At 51.7% G+C, this 21,601-nt stretch overlaps 11 protein-coding genes across 11 annotated transcripts; 6 read left to right on the top strand and 5 right to left on the bottom strand.

The window, feature by feature from the left end:
- The first annotated feature begins 385 nt into the window (after positions 1 to 385).
- On the top strand, positions 386 to 2,966 carry K460DRAFT_308735 (uncharacterized protein). The gene is made up of 2 exons (XM_040930109.1): positions 386 to 1,061; positions 1,109 to 2,966. The coding sequence occupies exons 1-2, from the start codon at positions 789 to 791 to the stop codon at positions 2,714 to 2,716; spliced, it is 1,881 nt and encodes a 626-aa protein (XP_040791008.1). The 5' UTR covers positions 386 to 788; the 3' UTR covers positions 2,717 to 2,966.
- Positions 2,967 to 3,109: 143 nt separating this feature from the next.
- Positions 3,110 to 4,657, top strand: K460DRAFT_281474 (translation factor; the record flags this gene model as incomplete). The annotated part of the gene is made up of 1 exon (XM_040928494.1): positions 3,110 to 4,657. One exon carries the CDS (start codon positions 3,110 to 3,112, stop codon positions 4,655 to 4,657), a length of 1,548 nt encoding a protein of 515 aa, XP_040791007.1.
- Positions 4,658 to 4,936: 279 nt separating this feature from the next.
- On the top strand, positions 4,937 to 5,890 carry K460DRAFT_403725 (uncharacterized protein; the record flags this gene model as incomplete). The annotated part of the gene is made up of 1 exon (XM_040936660.1): positions 4,937 to 5,890. One exon carries the CDS (start codon positions 4,937 to 4,939, stop codon positions 5,888 to 5,890), a length of 954 nt encoding a protein of 317 aa, XP_040791006.1.
- An 887-nt stretch (positions 5,891 to 6,777) lies between these two features.
- K460DRAFT_334525 (glycoside hydrolase family 128 protein) lies at positions 6,778 to 8,448 on the bottom strand (the record flags this gene model as incomplete). Its single annotated transcript, XM_040930917.1, has 2 exons — positions 7,891 to 8,448; positions 6,778 to 7,788 (listed from the first exon to the last, which is right to left on the bottom strand). Exons 1-2 carry the CDS (start codon positions 8,290 to 8,292, stop codon positions 6,778 to 6,780), a joined length of 1,413 nt encoding a protein of 470 aa, XP_040791005.1. The 5' UTR covers positions 8,293 to 8,448.
- A 1,948-nt stretch (positions 8,449 to 10,396) lies between these two features.
- Positions 10,397 to 11,406, bottom strand: K460DRAFT_364433 (uncharacterized protein). Its single transcript, XM_040933008.1, has one exon. The coding sequence runs from the start codon at positions 11,185 to 11,187 to the stop codon at positions 10,678 to 10,680; it is 510 nt and encodes a 169-aa protein (XP_040791004.1). The 5' UTR covers positions 11,188 to 11,406; the 3' UTR covers positions 10,397 to 10,677.
- Positions 11,407 to 11,503: 97 nt separating this feature from the next.
- Positions 11,504 to 13,296, top strand: K460DRAFT_414995 (uncharacterized protein; the record flags this gene model as incomplete). Its single annotated transcript, XM_040937712.1, has 4 exons — positions 11,504 to 11,936; positions 12,270 to 12,881; positions 12,937 to 13,048; positions 13,180 to 13,296. The coding sequence occupies exons 1-4, from the start codon at positions 11,782 to 11,784 to the stop codon at positions 13,294 to 13,296; spliced, it is 996 nt and encodes a 331-aa protein (XP_040791003.1). The 5' UTR covers positions 11,504 to 11,781.
- A 224-nt stretch (positions 13,297 to 13,520) lies between these two features.
- On the bottom strand, positions 13,521 to 15,021 carry K460DRAFT_279907 (uncharacterized protein; the record flags this gene model as incomplete). Its single annotated transcript, XM_040928361.1, has 2 exons — positions 13,521 to 14,372; positions 14,461 to 15,021. 2 exons carry the CDS (start codon positions 15,019 to 15,021, stop codon positions 13,521 to 13,523), a joined length of 1,413 nt encoding a protein of 470 aa, XP_040791002.1.
- Positions 15,022 to 15,685: 664 nt separating this feature from the next.
- On the bottom strand, positions 15,686 to 15,935 carry K460DRAFT_364430 (uncharacterized protein; the record flags this gene model as incomplete). Its single annotated transcript, XM_040933007.1, has 1 exon — positions 15,686 to 15,935. The coding sequence occupies exon 1, from the start codon at positions 15,851 to 15,853 to the stop codon at positions 15,686 to 15,688; it is 168 nt and encodes a 55-aa protein (XP_040791001.1). The 5' UTR covers positions 15,854 to 15,935.
- Positions 15,897 to 16,808, top strand: K460DRAFT_276902 (uncharacterized protein; the record flags this gene model as incomplete). The annotated part of the gene is made up of 3 exons (XM_040928149.1): positions 15,897 to 16,019; positions 16,078 to 16,368; positions 16,419 to 16,808. 3 exons carry the CDS (start codon positions 15,897 to 15,899, stop codon positions 16,806 to 16,808), a joined length of 804 nt encoding a protein of 267 aa, XP_040791000.1.
- A 748-nt stretch (positions 16,809 to 17,556) lies between these two features.
- Positions 17,557 to 18,757, top strand: K460DRAFT_375300 (uncharacterized protein; the record flags this gene model as incomplete). The annotated part of the gene is made up of 3 exons (XM_040934754.1): positions 17,557 to 17,927; positions 18,024 to 18,439; positions 18,495 to 18,757. The coding sequence occupies 3 exons, from the start codon at positions 17,557 to 17,559 to the stop codon at positions 18,755 to 18,757; spliced, it is 1,050 nt and encodes a 349-aa protein (XP_040790999.1).
- A 553-nt stretch (positions 18,758 to 19,310) lies between these two features.
- Positions 19,311 to 21,511, bottom strand: K460DRAFT_280489 (acyltransferase-domain-containing protein; the record flags this gene model as incomplete). The annotated part of the gene is made up of 2 exons (XM_040928407.1): positions 19,311 to 21,288; positions 21,345 to 21,511. 2 exons carry the CDS (start codon positions 21,509 to 21,511, stop codon positions 19,311 to 19,313), a joined length of 2,145 nt encoding a protein of 714 aa, XP_040790998.1.
- Positions 21,512 to 21,601: the final 90 nt, after the last annotated feature.

Genomic DNA, 21,601 nt, shown 5'->3' with positions numbered 1-21,601 from the left:
AGTTGTCGTTCTTCCGGATAGTAGAGCCATCCGGATGTAGATCGATGAATTCAAACGTCGAGGCACCACCAGTGGCGCGCACTGCAGGGGCCAGCCACCATCAGCAGCGATCCGGGGTCTGGCCGCGAGTTTCAAGTCAAACAAGTCTTGTTAGATAGATTCAAGCACTGTTGCGCAGATTCAGCCAGAGACAAGGCTTCGAGATTGCTACTAACAGCTGCCACGTACGGCCATCTGACATGGTCTGGTCCAGCTTTGATGGCTGCAGCAACAGAACATGTCCCACAGCATCTGGCCTTGACAGGTACGCATTCAGCGCTCGAGCTACAGGATGGAAAGTGATGGCGCGCTTTTTTCCCTATCATTTCTATTACCAAAGCACGACGTCCTGAGTGCGTTGTTCTATCTGTATCTTGACCAAGTCCAGCTCTAGGGCTACTCGAGAGGGTGCCCATCAGTGGTGATGGGTGAGGCTAGTCGCGTTGATGACTAAGCGCCCGACTGCTCCCAGCCTCAGCGTCACGTTGACCAGCCTCATCGAGACCGAACCTGGCCCACACACACCCACCGACGCGCACTCCTCAACGCCATCAGTCGCTCCACCTTTTCCAACCTTCACTCCCATTGCTACGGCTTCGCGCGCCCTTGCAACCCATTTTCGACGCTGTCGGCGCGCAATCTCAGTTGGCGCATCCCGCTCGCCGCCGACGCGCCGACTGTAAACAACACCACTCGACGCGCCACTTTCTCTCCTCCCCGCCCGCACACCGCGTTACCCATCCACTGCCATGTTTCTTCCCGAGGACCTTTTGTTCAAGTCTGGCCAGCTTGCCCGCGTCTGGCTGGCCGCCAATCAGCACAAGAAGCTCACCAAAGCTCAGGTGCTGCAGGACAAGATTGATGAAGATATCAAAGTCATCATCCGGCCTGAGGGGGCTGCTGGCGGCCCACTCGCATTGCGTCTCAATGGGCAGCTGCTTCTTGGTGTCGTGCGCATCTATCATAGGAAGGCGCACTACCTGCAGGATGATTGCAACGAAGCCTTGTGGAAGATCAAGATGGTAAGTTTGCTGCCTTCTCTTTGTAGACGCGACTAACGCGTCTTCAGGCCTTCCGTCCTGGAAACATCGATCTGCCGACCCAGACTCACGTCGCGAACCCCACAAGTTTGACTCTGCCGGATATGATCACCGATCTCGACCTCTTGGCCCCGATGCCTGATCCTGCGCTTTTCCTATCCCAGGACCTCGACGACAATCTAGACTTTGGAAACACTACTGTGCCAGACTGGGACAACAGCCAGTTCCTGTCTGGCAGCATTGAGCAGCCGCGCATGGAGCTAATGGCGTTGGGAGAAGACGACCTGAATCTGTACATTGAAGACGACCTAGAGCCAACGCCCGCATTTGAGGATGAGGGCACTAGCATTGAACGCGGCCGTAATGCGCCCTTGGAACGACGCGCCTCCGAGGAATTTGCCTCGAGCCTCAAGGACCTGCCTCTTGACGATTTAGGCTTGGATATTGACGATGATCCCACTGAGATTGCCCAAGCTCCCAACTTCAACGTCGACAATGACCTGGACGTCACTATGGATGATATGCCTGATTTGGGCCTTTCAGGGCCACCCTCGATGGCTGGCGATGTACCCGTACCACCTGTTCGCCGCGAGGAATCGCCGCTTTCCGAGCTAGATGAAGACGAGGCTTCGAGGCTTGCGCAAGAAGTGGCCGAACAGAACACGACCATGTTCGAGCCTGGCCAAGAGCCAGAGGAGGAGGAATCAATTCATCAGGCCAGGGCCAAGCGTAGGAGGGTCATTGGGCAAGACGCTGAGACCATGATCTCGAGCCACCAGCTCAGGGAGCAGCAAAACAACCGCGACAAGATTCTGAAGCCCGCCTCGTTCCTACCCCGTGACCCTCTTCTCATGGCTCTCATCAACATGCAAAGGTCTGGTGGTTTCGTCTCAAGCATTCTTGGTGATGGACGAAGTCAAGGCTGGGCCCCGGAGCTGAGAGGCATACTGTCGCTAGAGGTTGTGTCACGTCCGAGCCAGAAGCGCAAGCGAGATAGCGGTGTTGCCGATCTCGGTACGACAGAAGACGAAGCAGCAGTAGCTGACGGAGATAAGACGCCACAGCTGGAGTTTGAGCAAGACGAGCCGACATTAGGGGGTGCTGACTTCGGAATCGGCGAAGATAACACCACACTGGGAGGATCCGACGACATGATCCAACTTCCGGACGAGCCTAATTTTCAGCATATTGGAGAAGAGGAGGCGGATGGTTTCTCGCCAGTTCCAGAAAATTTTGACGACACGACGGCTCCTCTCATCCACCCTGCAGAAGCTGGTCCTATCTCACTAGGTACAAAGCACGCTGTACACCTTTTGCGAGAGCGCTTCGGATCAGAAGCCGAGGAGAGCGAATCAGAGCGACAGAAGAACAGCATTGTCTTTCAGGACATGCTGCCGGAGGCCCGAACCTCACGTGCCGACGCGACTAAGATGTTCTTCGAGGTTCTGGTTCTAGCTACCAAGGATGCAATCAAAGTCGAGCAGGCTACCGACGAGCTAGGCGGCCCTCTTCGTATTCGCGCTAAGCGAGGACTCTGGGGCCAGTGGGCTGAGACAGCAGCCAGCGGTGAGTTGGCTTCCCAGGCTCAAGCCGCCCCTCAAGTCCAAAGCCCTCCTGCGGTGTCTGTCTCCGCGTAAAAATTCGGTATTATTCTACGGCTGTCTGGTGGCTAGGGTTGGCGGGTATGTTCATCTGGCGGCGTTTGCTGGATACCCTTTCTTAGATGTGTATGATTCTGCTTTTACATTTGAAACGGCTGTCTGGGGAGGTGTATTGGCGTTTTGGCCTTTGTACTATTCCAAGGTGGTGCCATTGGCAGTAGGATTTGTCGCGATGGTAATAAGATAGTCTTATTAGATGATGAATATTGGATACTTTACAACTGATAACAAATCTCTTGTGCTTTTTCACGCTTGGGACAAAAAATGTACTAGAGCCAATCTCGAACATGACGTCGCATGCAAGGATCGGAACTTTCTCCACCGCCTTTCCGATCAAAATTTTGAGCCCTACCACCAGTCATCACTCTCATGCCCACACGCTATCCCCGCATCCCAAATGTCAAATCCACAAGCCTCTTCAATCGATCTCTCCCTTTACGCTCTCTGGTGCAAGTTACCGCATCAGAGCCCCTGTTTATTCCTCCTACCACGCTAAACATACCCGCCGCATTCTTCACGTCAAAGACTAATAGCCTAGCCGGCTCACACATCACCACCAACGCGCAATTCTACAAGCGCATAGCCTCCGATATGCATACCGATATCCTACCCGTAGATTCTCAGAAGCTGGGAGACATCACGTTCAAGGAGTCGAAAGATGATTTGATCGATGATTGGAGCATACACTATGCGGAAGGAAAAGCCTACGAGAGTTTGAAAAGAGCCGCGGACGAAGTCGTGAACACAGACACCCCTGTCGCATTTCCAACAGAGACTGTTTATGGCCTGGGAGCAGATGCGACAAGAAGTTCAGCGGTGAAAGCTATCTTCGCTGCAAAAGGAAGGCCTGCGGACAATCCTCTCATTGTACACGTTCATTCGCTGCCGCAACTCCGAGCGCTGTTATCTGGGAAACAAGAAACTAGCGAAGAAACTTTGAGAGTGGAGAAAGATCCCATCCCTGAGATATACAAGCCCCTGATCGAGCGGTTCTGGCCTGGCCCAATCACCATTATCCTACCAGCTCCCGGGCGATCAACCCTTGCGCCAGAGGTCACAGCAGGTCTACCCACCTTTGGCGCTCGGATGCCGCGCTCTATTCTCGCACTGGCCCTCCTCCGCCTCTGCGGACGCCCTCTTGCCGCTCCCTCGGCGAATGCCTCAACCCGACCTTCCCCTACCGCCGCTGAACATGTATACGACGATCTGCAGGGAAGGATACATACTATCGTAGACGGCGGGCCGTGCGAAGTTGGCGTGGAAAGCACAGTCGTAGACGGGTTGTCAAGTCCACCGACTATCCTACGACCTGGCGGTGTCACGGTGGAGCAGCTAAGGCAATGTCCAGGTTGGGAGAATGTAGTAATCGGGTACAAAGATCAACAAGAGGGAGGAGCAAGTAAACCTAGGGCGCCGGGGATGAAGTACAGACATTATAGTCCGAAGGCAGAAGTAATCCTATTCGAGGCAGGCGCGGGAAGGCCTGGAATCGAGGAGACTGACACGAAAAAGACTATTGGAATTATAAGAACAAAGAACTGGGAACCTGCGCTGGGTCTAAATATCGAAAGAAACAAGGCCGCGGGAAGGAATGGACACGCGAATGGCATATCACAATACGCAAACACATCGACCCCCGCGATCACCCCTTCACGATTGTCGAACCTCTTACGCTCCGTAGCTCAACATCAGATACCACACGCGGAACACTACACCTCGAGTTGTTCTGATATCTGGGACATTGGCCTTGGTGCAGAAACAGAAGGTGTTGCAAGAGGTCTATTTTCTGCGCTGAGGGAGCTCGATAAAAAGGGCGTGGAAACGATTTATGTTGAGGGTATCAGTGATAAAGCCGGCGATGATATCGCAGCTGCAGTCATGAATCGTCTCAGGAAAGCTGCTGAGATCAGGACATGAATGAATCATAGCAAACGAACGCTTCGTCGGGACCGTGAAGGTCTTAGCGCTGTGACGAGGAAAATATCATGTTCGAGCGCTAGACATTGACAGCTCTTAAGCATGACATTCCAACATTTGAATGTTCCATTCACGTCCTGAACTCCCTCATCCCGCGACTTCGTTGTGCCAAATATCTTCTCTTCTCTTCTCTCCGCCACTATTTCTACGCTCTGCTCTCCAGCTCACGAAAACGAATCTGTATTCAGTACCCTGCAACATCTCCCAGCGTGCACGAATATGCACCCTTACCCCACCGTATTGAGCATGTTGGTGCTGCTAGCCAGCACCATTGCATCACCACACGATGAAAACGAGGCTTCCCCTACCCTAAAGACTACCAAAATTACCACGACTGTAGTAGTTACTGTCACTCAGACTTCCGACACAACAGTCCAATCTCCTGTTCTCTCGACAGACTCTCATTACTCCGATACGACGAGGTATACATCTGGGTATGCCACTCCGCCGCGTCCGGACTCTGTGCCTCCTCCGCCTACGGGTACTGAGGATCCTGAAGATGCTGTTCCGTCCAGTACCCGAACCTACGCGGCGCCAACTCTGATATGCTTGACACCAACCGAGGAGTGTATTATCGACGGGATTGCGATATGGCCTTCGGGGACGACATCGATAAGCGTGCCAGGGTGGTCTTTTAACCCACTACCAACGTCTATGAGTTCAAGAATATCCTCAAATTCGAGCATCTTATCATCGACCGCGGCCAGCTCGTGGAACCGAACGAGTCCATCGACAAGCACAACATGTCCACATTCCATGTCGCACTTTGTGCCTGGAAAACCGACCTCTCCTCCACCATCTAACCTAAGCATATCAACAACAACCCTCACCACAAGTCAATCCGTATCTCAGAAGAACCAAATGTCTATCCTACCCATCGACCTCGGGACTCCCCAACCTGCACTTACAAACCCTACCGCCAGCAAAGATGCTGTTAACGTGCAAGACGTTGCAGTCAGCGCAACACCCCATTTCTATGACAACACCGGAGACCCCCCTGCAACGTCGACTTTCAGGACTGAAGTTCTCGACCCTGTGGGCTGGGCGGGCGTGGACGATGGACGGAAGTATACAAAGACCCGCCGCGGTCTCGAACGACAAGAGAACAAAGCTACTAAGCGCCGCAAGACCTTTTGGCCCCGCTTCTTTGTCGCTGCCGCTGCTGCTGCCTAAAATGAGTGGTGAGAAGGGAGGCGTAACTTGCGGTAAAGTAGGCATTGATATTGTGGGCATTGTGGGGTTTGGGGGGTTTGGGGGGTTAGCTACGCGCTCTTGAAGATGCTGGGGTTTGGATGGGTGGTATGGTATGGTATGGAATAGGAAGAATAAAACCAGATAACTTCGGGTTGGTTTCCAGCACGCAATTGGCTCAACGCGGCTGCTTGTTCGTAACGCGGACCTTACTGGCTCGAATTCAGGTTGATAGTGCATGATTCAGCAGATCGGTGGACGACTAGAATCTGAGTTTCCTATATTGCTTTCCCCTTGGAGGCATTCATAGTGTGGTAATGACTTTTTTTTTTTGCCTGATTGTTCCACAGCAAAGCACGTTATGACTCGAAATGATGCAACGAAGAAAGACATCTGGTAAACTGGAGCACAGTATCCTGTAGAGATGTTTTCGGAAACTAACTTGAGAAGCGACATCTAATGTCTTGAATGCGGACCTGACGTTGTGTTTAGGAAGAGGATGTGAGTTGCGAATACAAGGTACGTTTTTGATGGTCATGGCTGCGAAGCATAACGTCACCCGTACGCTCACTTATTCAGCTGTAGTAATCAATCCAGTTCGATCAGTATGACGGAAGAACATATGGAAGTGATGTGTTGTGTGGACAATGTTTCATTTCATTCCAACGCTTCGCTACACACCAAACCACCACTCTTCACACAAATTCGTACGATAGAAGTTAACCCAAAACCTGTACAGAGTCATCGCGCATCCATGTGCAGCGTCTATTGTTCCCAGAGATTCCGAACCCCATTCCTGACCCATATACAAGATTTTTTCTGTAAGCGCCTAAAATGCAAATCCCAATTCGTTCAAACCGCCTCGGGGCTTAGTAAGAACCAGCGTAGAGCTTACCAAGAGCAGAGAGACCACTGCCCGAGTTGAGCTGGTTCTCACCGCTGCCAACCATGAACCACGAGTAGCCCTGTACCTTGTCGGAGTTGTCAAGGTAGGTCATAGCATCCTTGAGGAAGCTGGCAGCCTGCTCTGGGGTAGCGGATCCAGGGTTGAGACCGAACTCGGTGATCCAGACCTTCTTGCCGTAGATCTTGGCAGCCTTCTCGACCTGGGCCTTGAAGCGGTCGATGGTGGCGGTCTCGTAGATGTCGTAGAAATGGATGTTGGTGGCATCAACAACAGCGTCAGAGCAAGCAGTGTGGAAGCGATCGAGCCAGTCGAGACCCATGGGCGCCGCACCGTTGGTAACGGAGGGACCGATGACAGTGACCTCGGGGTACTTGGACTTGACGGGGTTCATGTACTGCTTCCAGGCGGAGCAGGCAGCTTCGGGGCTCAAGTTGCACTGCTCGGCGTGATCGCACTCGTTGAAACCCATGACGGCGTTGGAGCCCTTCTTGACGGCCTTGTCAACGTTGGCGAGCCACTCCTCGGCAGTCGACTTGGAAGGTCCATGCATGGTGGGGATGAACTTGGTGCCGATGTCATTGTTCTCGACTTGGCCCCAGTTGTAGCCGAAGCCGTAGTTGCTGCCGAAAGTCTTGCAGAGACCGGCATCGTTGTAGGCAAGACCACGCTTAACGCCGGTGTAAGAGCCTCCACCTGACGAGGGAGTAGCAGAGGGGGCGGCGCTAGAGGCGGCGCTGGAGACAGCGCTGGGTACAGCACTGCTATAGGCAACAGGCTCCTTCTGGGCCAAGGACGGAGCAACAAAAGGTGTGGGGACGACAGGTTTCTCAACCTTGGAAGAGGTCGTCTGCTCAGCCTTGGGAGTCTCTGCAGGATACTCAGCAGCCGGGGTGGTAGCGGGCTGCTTGCCCTTGGGAGTGGCGGCAGAGTACTCGGTAGCCGGGGTGGTAGTAGGCTTCTCGACAGCAGGCGTCTTGGAGACGACAACCAGGCTGCTAGAGGAAGCGCCAAATCCCTTAAGGGACGACTTTGACTCGACTGGGATGACGGACGACTGTGGGGCAGGAGTGTTGACGGATGACGGAGCATCATAGCCACCGCTTGGGGTGACAGTGATAGTGACCTTCTCAGAGGCAGTCACAGTCACGGTGGCACCACACTGACCAGTAGGAGCGTCCGCAGCGGACACACCGATGGTAGCAGAGGCAGAGGGCTTGACACGGATGGTTGAGACGATGGTGTGGGTTGACGTCGAGGTCTTGTGGATGGTGGTAGTCTTATCGTCCCCAGCACCGGTTGGATATGGGACAGCAGTGCTGTTGTAGTTACCAGACCAGCCGCCGGATGGATAGGGCTTTCCTTGGCTAGACGCCTTGAGGCTGTGGAACTTGCTGTGTGCGCCATAGTGTGGTACAGCAGCTGCGACCGAAACAAGAGCCAGGAGACTGAGCTTCATGGTGGAGGTGGAGGAGGACATGTTGATGTTGGTTACTGATGCGTGGAAATTCCAAGGCGTAAAACTTCAGGGGTATGGACAGGTACAGGCGAATGCAGCTTCTGGAGCGCAGTGACAGATAAACCGACCAGCGTATTGCAACAAAGAATGTGATGTCTTAACGACAAGGAAAGTGGGAGCAAAAATTGCTCAAAGGAATGATAGCAACAGCAAGTGGTATAGTTCGAGGGAGCGACAAGAAACGGGGCCACACGGGGGGGACTCAGTTAATATACTGGACTGGAAGGCGGGGATGACGAATACCTTAATCGCTGCTTTTTACAATACGCCTAGACTCTCCATGTCAGCCATCGAGAAACCTAGTCTCACAAAGAGCAAACAGTGCAGCGGGTAATCCAGGGGTAAGGTTGGATACGGGCTCCATCAGCCATTCACAGCAACGGATATTTTCAGGGCGCCAGCCTAGCAAGTCAACGATCGGCATGATCAAAGCTTGACTACGCCGTGGCTTGCGCCGCTGTCACAGATGCCAGGTACAGCTGCAGGGGGCGTGAAAACAAGTGGCAAGCGGTCTGTCGTTGGCACATTGCTGGCTGGGAGCGTTTACCCTGCAGCTGCAGCTTGATCTATCGATAGCCATGGTGTTTATCCAGTGAGAATAGTCGTCACATATAGTTCGGACAATGTGTCCCCACACAGCAAGAAAAAGAACAGGCCTTTGATCCTTTCATCGCCGTCGAATGGCACCGAGGCGGGGCGCCGGACACCTTCGCGGGTGGGAGCTCCACTTGGCGATCTCAGCCCTGCGCCTTCATTTCCCAGCCGGCGATTGTTCAACTTTATTGAAATAAGAGGTGACGTTCTCAAAGACGGCGCTGCAGGCTTTGGTTTCGTGTTGTTGCTTTGTTGCTTTGTTTTGTTGTCGAGTCGAAACTTGTTGAAAGAAGTCGAGTTTTCCCGTGCTTGGGGCCTGAGTCGAACGGACTTGGTGCCTGCCTTGTCTGGAAGTTGGGCCGAGGGGGCACAGCGGCAAGCCAAAGGATGCTGACGACGCCTCCGTGTCGATTGTTCTCGAAACGAAAATACCTGCCGATGTTGTACAACAGAAATAGATGGAGAGGCTTATCGCGATGCTCGGCCTCGTCGCTTTATGCGGTCAGCTCAGCTCCTTAGCACACATGGTGGCCCTATTGTTCCGATTTGCGATGATGGCACCTTTTCATCTCCAGAAACTTGCAGATGGACTTTGTCCAGGCACCATATCATCATCGCACGGTCTTTTCAACAAACGTTGTTCCTGAGAGCGGCTGGGAGCTTGCGGGGGCATCCCTTGCTTACCGGCCCCTAACATGGGCAGTCCACGTTGCCTTGATCAAAGTATCCGGCCGGTTTCCTCAAACACGAGGTGGACTCCACGTGGAAATTCCCAGCCGTGAGCCATAAAGCCATTCATTCTTCCTTGTGTGTTTGATCTGGACGCTCTTTGTCTCTGTTTGAGGACGGTAGCAACAATGGTCCTGTCGCTGGACATGCATGTCAGCCCCCGACTTGTCACCATGCTACCACGTTGACATGGTGCACCCCCAATGCCACGACCCCTTCTACATCTTCCACTTCACATGTTCTTTTGGCGGGCTGTATCTTTCCCGTTGTCCTGTTGGGCTCTCCTTGCATTTTGCGCTCCAGAACTTTCTCCCCATCCATCCTGCTCTCAGCCCACTGCAGCCGAATGAAAGCTAAATGAAATATCCACAAGACGACATGTAATTCGTTGAACACGTAAACGTCAGATCCAATAGGAACAGAAGGACTTGGTCTTTCGGCCCGCGCTATCGATAGCTCGTTCTATCGATAAGAATCTGTTAGTTCCTGCATAAGCGCTGCTTGGCTTGCACAACCTAATGTATGGGCCATTCCCACTTTGTGCCACTTTTCATTTCTCAACGGCGCTCGGCGTGTCCACATCACAAGTCGTATGCTGCGTTGTTTGCCAGCAGGACTTTGCGCCCTGACTCACAGAAACAAGGAAGAAAAGTTGTATTATACAAGGGTGGGTGATGCAACACGACTCCACACCCGGGTTTCTGGAAACGAGCAACGGCGCGTCCACAACATATCGTCATTGCATGGCTCGTTTCATGCACCCTAGTTGGACCCAAAATGTTTCGAAACACTCCAGCCGTCGCGCTGACGATCCGGTTCGCATACGCCCCCTGGGGAAGTCGCTCGACGATGAAGTATTAGCCTGCCATCTCGGGACCTTTTTGGTGTCTGTGAGTGTAGATTGTGGGTATCACCCGGCCACAAGTAGAGTGCACATCGATTACGATTACAGCAAGAGTAGGCAATGTAAGAATGAGATGACTCGCACAGATCAATCGATCTGTAGTTTCACTGCTCAATTGATTACACCAAGAGAAACTCACACGGCTCCCCACGTGCCCTATTAGCTTCGAGTTGTCCTCCCATTATACCTTCGACATAACCGTCCCCAATCAGGCAATACCTTTTCTCGCGACCTCGGATGCCCGATCTTACACTCACTGGCCTGATTATGAAAGGGCTATCGATGTCGGCAAGTACGGCCACTACGTCGCCAGATTTCGCGTCGCTTGGGCAGTTCATGAGCTCTCCGTTACTATTGACACACAAGCAGCGGCCTTCCATCAATTCAATCAACTGCTTGACAGATGATCGCAGCCGCAGCTTACTTGCTGCTAATTTGACTAGCGCTTGCTGGTCGGACAAATCCACTAGGTCGGTCGAATCGTGTTCGACGACTCTGCTGTGCAAGGTTGCATCCAACCCAGCCTTTGTTGTTTTAGTCTCGGGTCCCTCTCTCTGTCCATTGAAAAGGAGATTGATAAAGTCGCTGGGTGGTTGCACTGCATTCCCATCCCATAAGCGCCTTCCCATAGTCACAATTTCGAAAAAGGCGTACCATCTACGGTCCGGATTGTCTGAAAGCTCGATGGCGCTAAATTCCTCCTCGGGATGTGCGGTTTTGCCCCTCCTGGCAATGTATCAGGTCACATTGAAGCGGTGCCGAGTAGACCAAGCTGGGATAGAGTTTAAGAAAACGAGTGAAATCGTTATCAGAGAGAGGTTGATACTGGTAGAGTTCCATAGCAATTGCGACTGAGAAGCCTAGAAATTTGTGGAGAACTGAGACATGGCGAAGAAGTGAAGAAGCGAGCACTGCCACCCTTGGCAAGCCATTTTAACTCGTGATAGTCACGCTTAGTCTCAGAGAAACATACATACAACGTACACATGGTGGATATCATTACCTAAATGATAGCTACAGGCTGGACAACTAAAGACTTAAGCATGCTTGGCTCTTCGATTATGTACCTGTGAGTCGTGGTGGTCAGAACCGGAACCTTAGATATTAGACTTAGAACGAGCCACTTCCAGGCTATGATAATCTATGGATCTTGCGCCAACCTAGTCTTGCTAAGACTCCAGGCGGTGGCGAGAAGAGCGAGGTGAGATAATAGGAGTTGAAGGATGGCAAGGAGCACGCGCAGCCTGCATCCTGCTGCCGAGTGCGGTGCTGAAGTGATTGTAGCGACGGAAACCAAACATTTAGCGAAAATACCTAATTTTGAGGTAAAGAAAGAGGCAGAAGGCAAAACAGTAGAAAGTGAGGAAGGATGGTATTGGTTTGTCTTAAATAGCACTTGCCGTGCAGGTGGGCTAGAAACCGTGACTGGACAGGCTGCTCTTTCCTCATGATTTACAACCTTCGCAACTTGAATCTCCCTCACTTATACTCTCGCATCGAATTAATGAGCTGCCGGTCATACGCTGTTTCGCTGTACCCGTTCTACCATTCTGTTGCTGCAAGTTCGTCACCATGCACTGGTCCTTCCTGATCCTGCTCTGGTTAGCAGTTGCACTAGCCACACGAAACCCTTCGCAGGCAGGGACATTCTCGTGCACCAGGTAGGCCGAACACTATATTCTCGGCAGCTCCTGCTAATATTCTCGCACAGCGGTTCGATTTACTTCACTGCCCACCCTGTCGATAGCCTACTTTTCCAGAACCCAGACCTCTTCCACGATCTATTCGTCTTAAAATGCGTCACTACTGTTGTCTTCACTTCAGGCGATCGAGGTAATACGGACAACTTCTCCTTTGCGCTTGAGCATGGCCTCGAAGAAGCATACTCTTGGATCGCTGGCGTGCCAGCGAACGAACCAAAGCGGAAGGCTACTTTGGTGAAGATTGGCAAGTACGAGGTCCCGTCCTGGGCACCGAAAGACATGCCAAGTATGCAGATCCTCTACCTTCGTCTTCCTGATGGTGCGCCTGCTGGGCAGGGCTATGACACAAATGGTGGAGAGTCACTGAAGAAGCTATACAACAAGGAGATCAAGAGTATCACGACTACAGACGGAAACGTAACATACACGCTTGAGGACCTCAAGGATATCATTGTTACTGTCCTTCACGAGAGGCAGGCGAATGACATTCGGGTGTTGAACTACAAGGCTTCGGTGTCTCATGAATACAATACAGACTTAGATCACGCCGATCATACCATCTCTGCCAAATTAGTCATCGAGGTCATCGAGGAGGAGAAAATCAGGGCAAACGTCAAAGTGTAAGCCCACGGTGATAGTACGAACAATATATAGACTTACATTAACGTCATTCAGATACGCAGGCCACTTCATGCGCAAGCTAGAGGCCAACCTGGGCCCACTGCATCCCGACTACGAGAGAAAGGCCAATGCCTTCTTCAAGTACGCGGAACACGATGAGCAAATGGTGAGTTTAATTGAGCAAGACTAGAACATGATTCTGGGTCGGCTTACCACGTTATTGGTCTAGGCATGCTTACCCCATGTCTACACCAGTGTTTGCGTGCTTGAAAAACACATCGCTGATACCCTTGGCAGTGTCAGAATCTCGAGGAGTGCGAGGATGAACTGGAGGGTGACGAAGCTGATCTGTTCCTGGATCGCGATGTTAAGCATATTTCTCACTACCTGGAGCGTGAGTACTACGTTTCGTAGACCAGGCCAGAAAACAGAAAAGTTTGAGTTCATGCTCTTGCTGTAAGTATGGATCGGTAACATCTAGTCATACGTTCGTATTGCATGACCTTGATGAGATAACGGAGTAGGAACTCGGCTTCTATCGTATGGCTTCACTAGCTTCAATACACCCAATATTTCCTAATTAGGTTTCACAAAACTACCTACCTAGTGTTAGGTCTTCGCTTACAAATAGCTCGCGATCACTCTCCTCCCCAACCAGTCTTCCTGTTCCTATCGAAATCCAATTTTGATATCCTTTTCGCCCTCATCGTTTTGGCATCGTCTTCACCCCATGCTTCCTCTGTAGCACCCGTGATGGGGGAAGCTACTGACTCCGCGGATGCCGGTAGTGGTCTGCGAGCAGTGCTCAAGCTGCTAAGTGTAGATGATGTTGTACTGGCTCGCGCTGGAACGTTTGAAGCGGACTGCGAGGGTGTGATTGAGGTACTGGAAACATTCGAAGTGGTGTCCTCCGCCTCATCCTCCCACTGCCGTCGTTTCGCCATTGCCGCTTTCAGCTTTGGGTCAACGTACGGCTCGTCCGGGGGCGGAAGTTGTTTCCTGGGTCCCAAAGTGCGGCGAAGTCCTGCTTTCGCATCCTGAGCAGATAGCACTCGGATATTCGGACCTCGAACCTCACGAATGGCTGGGATATTAGGTGCGATCGTGCCACCAAGACGAGCGAAAGGCGCAGGAGAGCTTGGCGTTATAGGGACCTTTGAAGTAGGCTTGTCTTTGATCTCTTGTGATGGGTGGGTGGGCTGGTGCCGAGTGCCCACTGTGAAGCGTCCAATGTTCTGATCTCTTATAGCAGGTAGGGTGTAGTCTACCGTTTTTGGCGCTGGCTTCTTGACAGGAAGGGACCGCGGGGCTTTCTTGACAAAATTTGGAGCAATAGGAACCAGAACTGGTGGCGGTGGAAGCGGCGGGGGCGGAGGCGGAGGCGCTATTGGGGCAGTCGATTGTTTCAGAAGTGTCTCTCGTGAGGTTGTTTTGACCTCAATCCACTTTTCTGTAAGTCCTCCGCCGAGATCAATTGATCCACTAGTAATCTGCAATCGAATTGATTAGCAGTGATCGACGTGTGATGCATTAGTCTAGAGTGAACCAGAATACTACAAGATCGCAGATGTCACTTACCACTTCGTCTTTGTAGTTTCGAAGAGAAGGATCCGTCTTTAGTGATTCCAAGAAGGCTCGCTGTATCATCTCCATTTCCTGCTCGTGCGCTGCGCGTTCTGCATCTGCCCTAGACTTCCTCATTATAAATTCGAAGTCCTCCTCCTCCTGTTGACGCACTTTCCGGGCGTATTCCTCCGCAGACTCCCTTTCAAGCTCCTTTATGCGCGCTTCATGGGCTACCGTCATCCTTTCTGCCTCAGCTAGAGACTCTTCTAGAACTCTTTGCTCTACACGCCGCATATCCTCCTCTCGGGCCCTGGCTTCCATTAGGCTCAGTTCACTAGCCTGCTCCATCTCGCGCTCCATTGTCACTATCTCATCGTAGTCTGGCCCATTGCGCATACACTTTTCGCAGATACCGTTGCGATCCTTGTTCTTTACTTTGACTCGCTCTTTATTCGCTGGATTGTCTCGGTCACAGTGAACACCGGTCCGTTGGAACTCTGAGCAGGTTCCGGAATCGACGTGGTCCTCAGCTGGATGGCCGCACTCGTAGCTGTAAAGTGTGTATTTGCACATCACGGGCGATACAGAGTTTTCTTCTTGGTCTTCAGATGTAGGTACAGAGAAGGTGCTGTTCAGAGACAGATCTGGAACTTCCATGGCCGGAGAAACTCGTACTTATATACTTGTACTGCGATTCCTGGCGGTCTGGTGAAGCAGAGTAGGTGGTGATGCTTTTGTACACACAATCATAGCATGTGACACTGGAAGCTGTGAAGAACTAACGAGGATGTGATCGGTGTTGAATAGCAACTCTTAGAAGTGTCAGTGCAAACGTCAGTGCAACTTAGACAAACGGAATGGGATACTCATGTAAAGTACAATCGCGCGTATATGAAGAACCATAGACAAAGGCATCTGCTTTACTAGGCTACATTTCTTCAGAGAGCTTTGTAGCCTCTAAATGAGATGCACAAGGTGTGCTAAAGTAATCTAGATCATGACAAAGCATCTCTCGCTCGTACCAGATCCATATTTGGGCTAACTGGAGAAGAGGAAATGCTTGAGCTAGACGGGTAACAGAACACACAGCAAGAAGGACGAGGGGTTAGTGCCTCCCTTATTGAATCTTAGCCATCGGCTGTAGTATGTACGTGCCGGCAACGGGCAGAGTAGTTTGCGCGATATGTGCAACACTCGTACGCTAGCCACAAGGCTGAGTAACGTTCTGTCAGCACACCTAACTGTAACTGAACAATTGGGCAAAGAGTAGGAGACAGATTCCCAGATAAAAGGTTTTGAGATGTAGGAATGAAGGAGAAGTATCAAAAGTTGATGAACCAATCAGGAAAGGGCTGATTAGTTGATTAGATTTCTTGGCATCGCCAGACAGGTCCATCGTTGACATCTTTGACCGCCGGCATCGCCTACAACCCGCAGCACAATCCACCATGGCCTCGAGACTGGTACCATCTGCATTCCGGAGTGCCCCACGGGCCTTGCGACAGCTTCAAAGGCCTCAATGGCGGGCTTTCAGCGTCTCGCGACCTGCACGAAGCGACTCGCTCTTTGTGGTATGCAATTCTTACCTTGCCCCCCAGAGTTCCAATTACACCACTGACATGGCTCCAGCACCGCGACACGCCTGAAAATAACCCGTCAATTCCCTTCAAATTTACATCGCAAAATGAGCAGCTCATCGAGGAGATCCTCTCGCGATACCCGTCACAATACAAGAAGGCCGCCGTAATGCCGCTCCTCGACCTCGGACAGCGCCAACACGGTTTTACCAGCATCAGCGTCATGAACGAGGTAGCTCGGCTATTGGAGATGCCACCAATGCGAGTGTATGAGGTTGCCACGTTCTACACCATGTACAACCGGAATCCCATGGGCAAGTTCCATGTTCAGATCTGCACGACTGTAAGTCAAGACGGTGCTGGGCGGGAAGGATAGTAACTAATGGCATACAGACGCCTTGCATGCTCCGCAATAGTGATGCTGTGATGAAGGCCTGCGAGGACGAATTGGGCATCCACCACGGCCAGACTACCAAGGATGGCATCTTTACTATGACCGAAGTCGAGTGCCTGGGCGCATGCGCAAACGCACCCATGGTCCAGATCAACGACGATTTCTACGAGGATCTCACATACGACTCAACTGTCTCACTGCTCAAGGCCCTGAGGCATGCAGCACAGGCTACTGGCAGTCCTTCGGCAGCCAAGGGCGAGGCTGGTGTGAAGGTGCCTGCACCAGGCCCCTTAAGCGGGAGGAAGAGCTGTGAGCCGGCTGGTGGCTTGACTTGCTTGACAGGCGAGCCCTGGGGCAATGAGACTCTAAGAAAGGATGGCGCTCTATGATGGAGTTTGTATATATATGTGCGATCCTTCCTTGCAATTCTAGCAAAAGCCATCGGTAGCTGATCAAGCTGCAGCGCCATGTAGACTACCTTCTATACCATTTCTGTTCGACAACTAGCTCTGTTACACGACCGACAGTATTGTGCGCTATCACCATAAGCTCTTCCTCGTCTTAGGTAGCAATCTGCTCACTGGTAGTGCCGCCGCAATGGTGGATATTAGTATCCTCGACCGGACTCAGAGTCACGGTGAGTCTGAACACAAACTCACTCGAGTGCCGCGACCGGGTATACAGGGCGTAACTGCGACCAATCTATCGAGGATAGGAGGACTTTCTAAATCAAGGCGCTGCACTGCCCTAATTAGGGTTGCCTGGCTGAGGGCGGACACCTTCTGAAACTCCTTACGAGTTATGAGCAGACGATGAGTCTGAATTGTCTGATCTTCTCGGCTTCATAGGGTCTTTAAAGTACTGTATATCAGCCAATAGCCTTCCTGTGATGATCTGCTCATAATCTGGAGTAAAATTCTCTATGGCATTGAAGGAGTTTTGCACCATGTGTGTGACTATACCATTGTGGAATTGTGTATTTGGCATGCCACAACACTCGCCAGGGTCTATTCACATAGATGTGTCATAGTGAATGAAATGAGAGGGAAGGTACATGTGACGCCCGCCAGCCTCGGCCCTCTCACCTCAAATTCCGGCCTTACATCTAACGTCCCCACACAGACATCACCAACGACAATGGCCGCTGTCCAAGAAGACGATCCTCCGCCCTCAATCCGTTTCAAGCGTCGCAAGATCGCACATCCAAAGCGTGTCAACCTCGACGACGACGTCCCTACGATATCCACCCCTCAGACTCCCGGCGCTGCAACCCCGAGTGATGCGCGCTCGCCGCCACAAGAGGCTCACGCGGAGGAAGATTCTGTGCCAAATCTGAGAGAGATATTGCGCAATCGAAAGCGACCGCGCGACCGCCTACGAGAATCTGCGCGCAAAGCAGAGCCCCCAAGGACAGAAGTCGCGCAAGTCAATGCGCCGCGGCCAGACCAGTATACCAGTCGTTTTGTTGCGCAGACAGGCCAAGTTGTGGAACGCGATGATAAGCAGATGTGAGTGGAATCACTTAATCGCGCTCTGGAATGGTGGAGAAGAGTAGAGAGGCTTGGACTTTGGGTAAACTTGACGTACAGAAGCTAATCTACCAGGACGCAATACGTAGAAGCTCGCATGGCTGAACAGAACTATCGACAGTATGGCTGGCCCATACCAACAAATCTTCAAGCTGCAGTAGCAACGATCGCGCCCGATCTGAAGCACACGTTTACCGCGACTTCCTCTACCCAAGGAACACAAGGCGCAGCCGATAACCCCGCGGATAGGGACCACAGTAACCGCCTGGCGGCTGGCCAAGGCAAGCTTCATGAAGTAGACCTAGGTCCAGATGCTGCGGCGCGTACTGAGCAAGCTTGGAAACGACTCGACGGCACCGAGCCTGCCGAGGAGTCTAAAGCGAAGTCACGATTAGACAAGTACGGATACCAATGGCGTAAACCAAAACGCAGGAACAGCGATGCCATGCGACGAGAACAAATGGTTGAAGCAGTACTACGAGAAGCTAAACGTATGTCCCTTCCTCCCCTCCTACGCAACTCCATCGACAAGCTAACGTGGTATAGTGGACTACTTCGACGACACAGCGCCCACAAACCCGTTCTCCAACAACTCAGGCTCAAGTAACAACGATGACGCGATAGCTGAGCGTTTCCGGCTTGAGTATTACGAAAACATGCAAGAACAACAGCAACGCAAACCTCCTCCACCCGCGAGTGGTATGAAGGGTGTGAAAGAAGCGCCGAAAGGACCCAAGTTGGGTGGCTCGAAGAGTGCACGAGCCAAGATACTTAAGGCGCAAGAAGAAGCAGCTAAGGGGAAGAGGTAACTACTAATACGTGCATTTCGCGTTTGTATTCGTTGTTTACTGTTGTGTTGTGAGCTCAATTCTGTTGCTGCATTAAGTATGTTCCTGCTACAATGATAGCTGGACCTGTTATTAACGAACAATATAGTGGACTACGCATGAACGATGGACGCTTACTTGAGCGCTGGGAATGGCAGGGAACTCATGTCAAAGAGAGTGCCTGGTATAATAAGTAGGGGAACCAGTTGCTGCTTTGCGGAAGTGAAACTCCTAGGCAAGAAGTTGATTGATTGGTTCCATCGCCTCAATTGCTTGACTTATTCTTGCAAAACATACTAGCTATAGACTGTTTCAATTGCGTCGCTTACTCTACATAATTCATACAGAAATACCAAACCCGAAAGGTGAAACATGTATGCCTGAGCAGAACCTGCCAAATCAAGGATATAATTTAGAAACGGAGCCATATGTCCAACAGCAGCCAACTCCCAATCCATGTCACCTGCGCCCACTCAAAATATACATACAGGAGTCCATCAACATATCATTACTAGCTCGTCGCTCCAATTGCTGTCTAGCCCTTCTTCGCAGCAATCGTAGGCTTTTTGGCAGCACCGGTAGCCACAGGAGACTTCTTCGTTGCCACTGCCGGGCCCTTCAGCTTTGGAGCACCAGCACCAGCAGGTTTCTTCGCCGCTGGCACAATCTTCGGGCCTGCTGTTGCGGCGGCCGGCCCAGGCTTCTTACCCGGTTTCTGCGCACCGGCTTTCTCTGGTAAAGTAATGGCGCCGCTAGGAGTAATCTTGATCGGTACCCCTGAGGCCGTCATAAATGTACTACCCTTCTTCTTCTCTGCCTCTTCTATCTCTTCCTTTCCTATCTTGATTTTAACCCCGCTCTTCGTAGTAATGGTCCCGGTCTTCTTAGCGTCTTCGACTTCAGACTTGGGGACTTTGATCATTACGCCTGACGCGGTCATAACATCCTTCATTGGTCCGGTTGGCGGTGTTGGCTTAGGTTTCGAAGGTGTTGTTTTTGCTGTGGGCTTAGTGGCCGTGACCTTTGCTCTCGCATGTGCGGCTGTGCCTGGCTTTGGTCCCGCGGTAGCAAGCTTCCTCGCAGCAGTCGGCACATTGACCGCAGTCTTCGCCTTCCGTGTAGCAGATATCGTTGGCGTTACGAGAGTCTTCGTTGGTGCTTGAGGTAACGCCGTACTTGCCCTTCTCATACCACCCGGAAGCACTACTCCACTCTGAATCGCCGTCTCTTTTACCAATCTCGCGAGATTCTCTTGCGTCAACTTCTGCGCCCCTGTTAAGTTTTTGGGCTCGGCTGCTTGTGCAGCGCCCATCTGCGCAGCGCCTTCAATCATCTTCTCTAGTTGCTCCGGGCTTGGTAAACCTTTCAACTCACCGCCTTGACCGAGCAGTGTTCTGATGTGCTGCTCGAAGAACTCTTTGCCACCCGGGATGGGTAGGTCATCTGGTGACGCTCCGTAGGCGACTGTGAGCGCCATCATGACGCTAGTGATCGGCGCAAAGATCTTGACAAACTCGTTCCAGTTGCCAGACTTGACTTCTGTTTCTATCTGGACGGCCGGGCGGGGAACACTGCGGAGACTCTTGTTTCCATTGTGCGAACTTTGACTACTCATATCAAGATGGTCTTTCCAGAAGTCTTCGGCCGGGAAGCGGTTGTTGCGATTAAAGTACTCGAGCATATAGTCCTTTTCCCTCCAGCGATTGCGAAGCCAAACCTCGAAGGCTTTCGTGTTCTGGATTGGTATGGAGTCGAGGTGGAAGCGCCGCCAGTGCATGTTGACTGATTTCGGCGGCCGGCCTTCGAAAAAGGAGGACCGGAGTGTAAAAATATCTTGGCCAAATTGGCCGGGTGGGACGCCTTCGTATGCGATTGTGCAGTCATAGAGCCAGTCTGTTGTTTCTCTAAGCTCGTTCAGACAGAATCGTAGGCCTGTGCTTCTTGGTAAGAGCTGGTGCTTCATGTCTTGTATGCTGTTCTTTTCTGCCCATTTTTTGCTCTTCTCTCGAGTTGTTGCGGAGAGATTGGTTCCTTCAGGGAAGATGATGAGCCACATAGGGTCATTAGGTTTGTTCAGTTGACTCAGATGCTTCTTGAAAGTTCGCTGGTCTTCCTCCCAGTTACGGGATAGGAAGATGAAGTTGTAGAACTGTGCTCCCCAGCCAATGATTGGTATATTCTTCAGTGACTCCTTCAAAATGATGTAGATGAAGCCATGCATGTTGTTTGTATACGCGATCCACCACAGGTACAGCCAATCAGTATAAAGCTGGTGGTTTGCCATGAGGACCATGCGGTCAGCGAAGTTGCATTGAAGACTGCCGTCTTTTTTCTTGATGAGCTGTCCCACCATGCTCGAGTCGCCGCTGACACGAACGACGGTTGGCGCCCACCATTGCGTGAGGCATGTGATGAGAATTGCGAAACATTCCTTAGTGTAGGCCATGTAGCCATCATAGAACTGAGGATCAATGAGCTTTAATGGTGCTCCCAGGAATTGCGAAGCGCTAATTCTGTAAGGATGCGTTAGCACGATTGCTGGCGAAGTTCGAAGACCAGAGATGCATACGCCAGGACTCCAGACAAGAACGTCGACGCCAGCGTGAACGCCCTCTCTGCTTGTGTTAATTCTCCATATCGTGGTGGTCCTGCAGGATGCGCTGCTATATTGTCTTTTGAGACTCGTAACCCGGCACCGAGATCATCCTTTTTCTTCTTTTTGAGAGCGTTCGACATTTTGACAATAGGATAAAGATCTGAACGAAGAGTTTAACCCGACATTATTCTCTGATGTGTTTTGTTCGATGAAAGCAGTCAACGTTCTTC

This window comes from Cucurbitaria berberidis (assembly GCF_010015615.1).
Source record: "Cucurbitaria berberidis CBS 394.84 unplaced genomic scaffold K460scaffold_2, whole genome shotgun sequence".
Classification (NCBI taxonomy): domain Eukaryota; kingdom Fungi; phylum Ascomycota; class Dothideomycetes; order Pleosporales; family Cucurbitariaceae; genus Cucurbitaria; species Cucurbitaria berberidis.
Note: the sequence above shows the minus strand (reverse complement) of the source record. Positions and strands in the feature narration are given on the sequence as shown.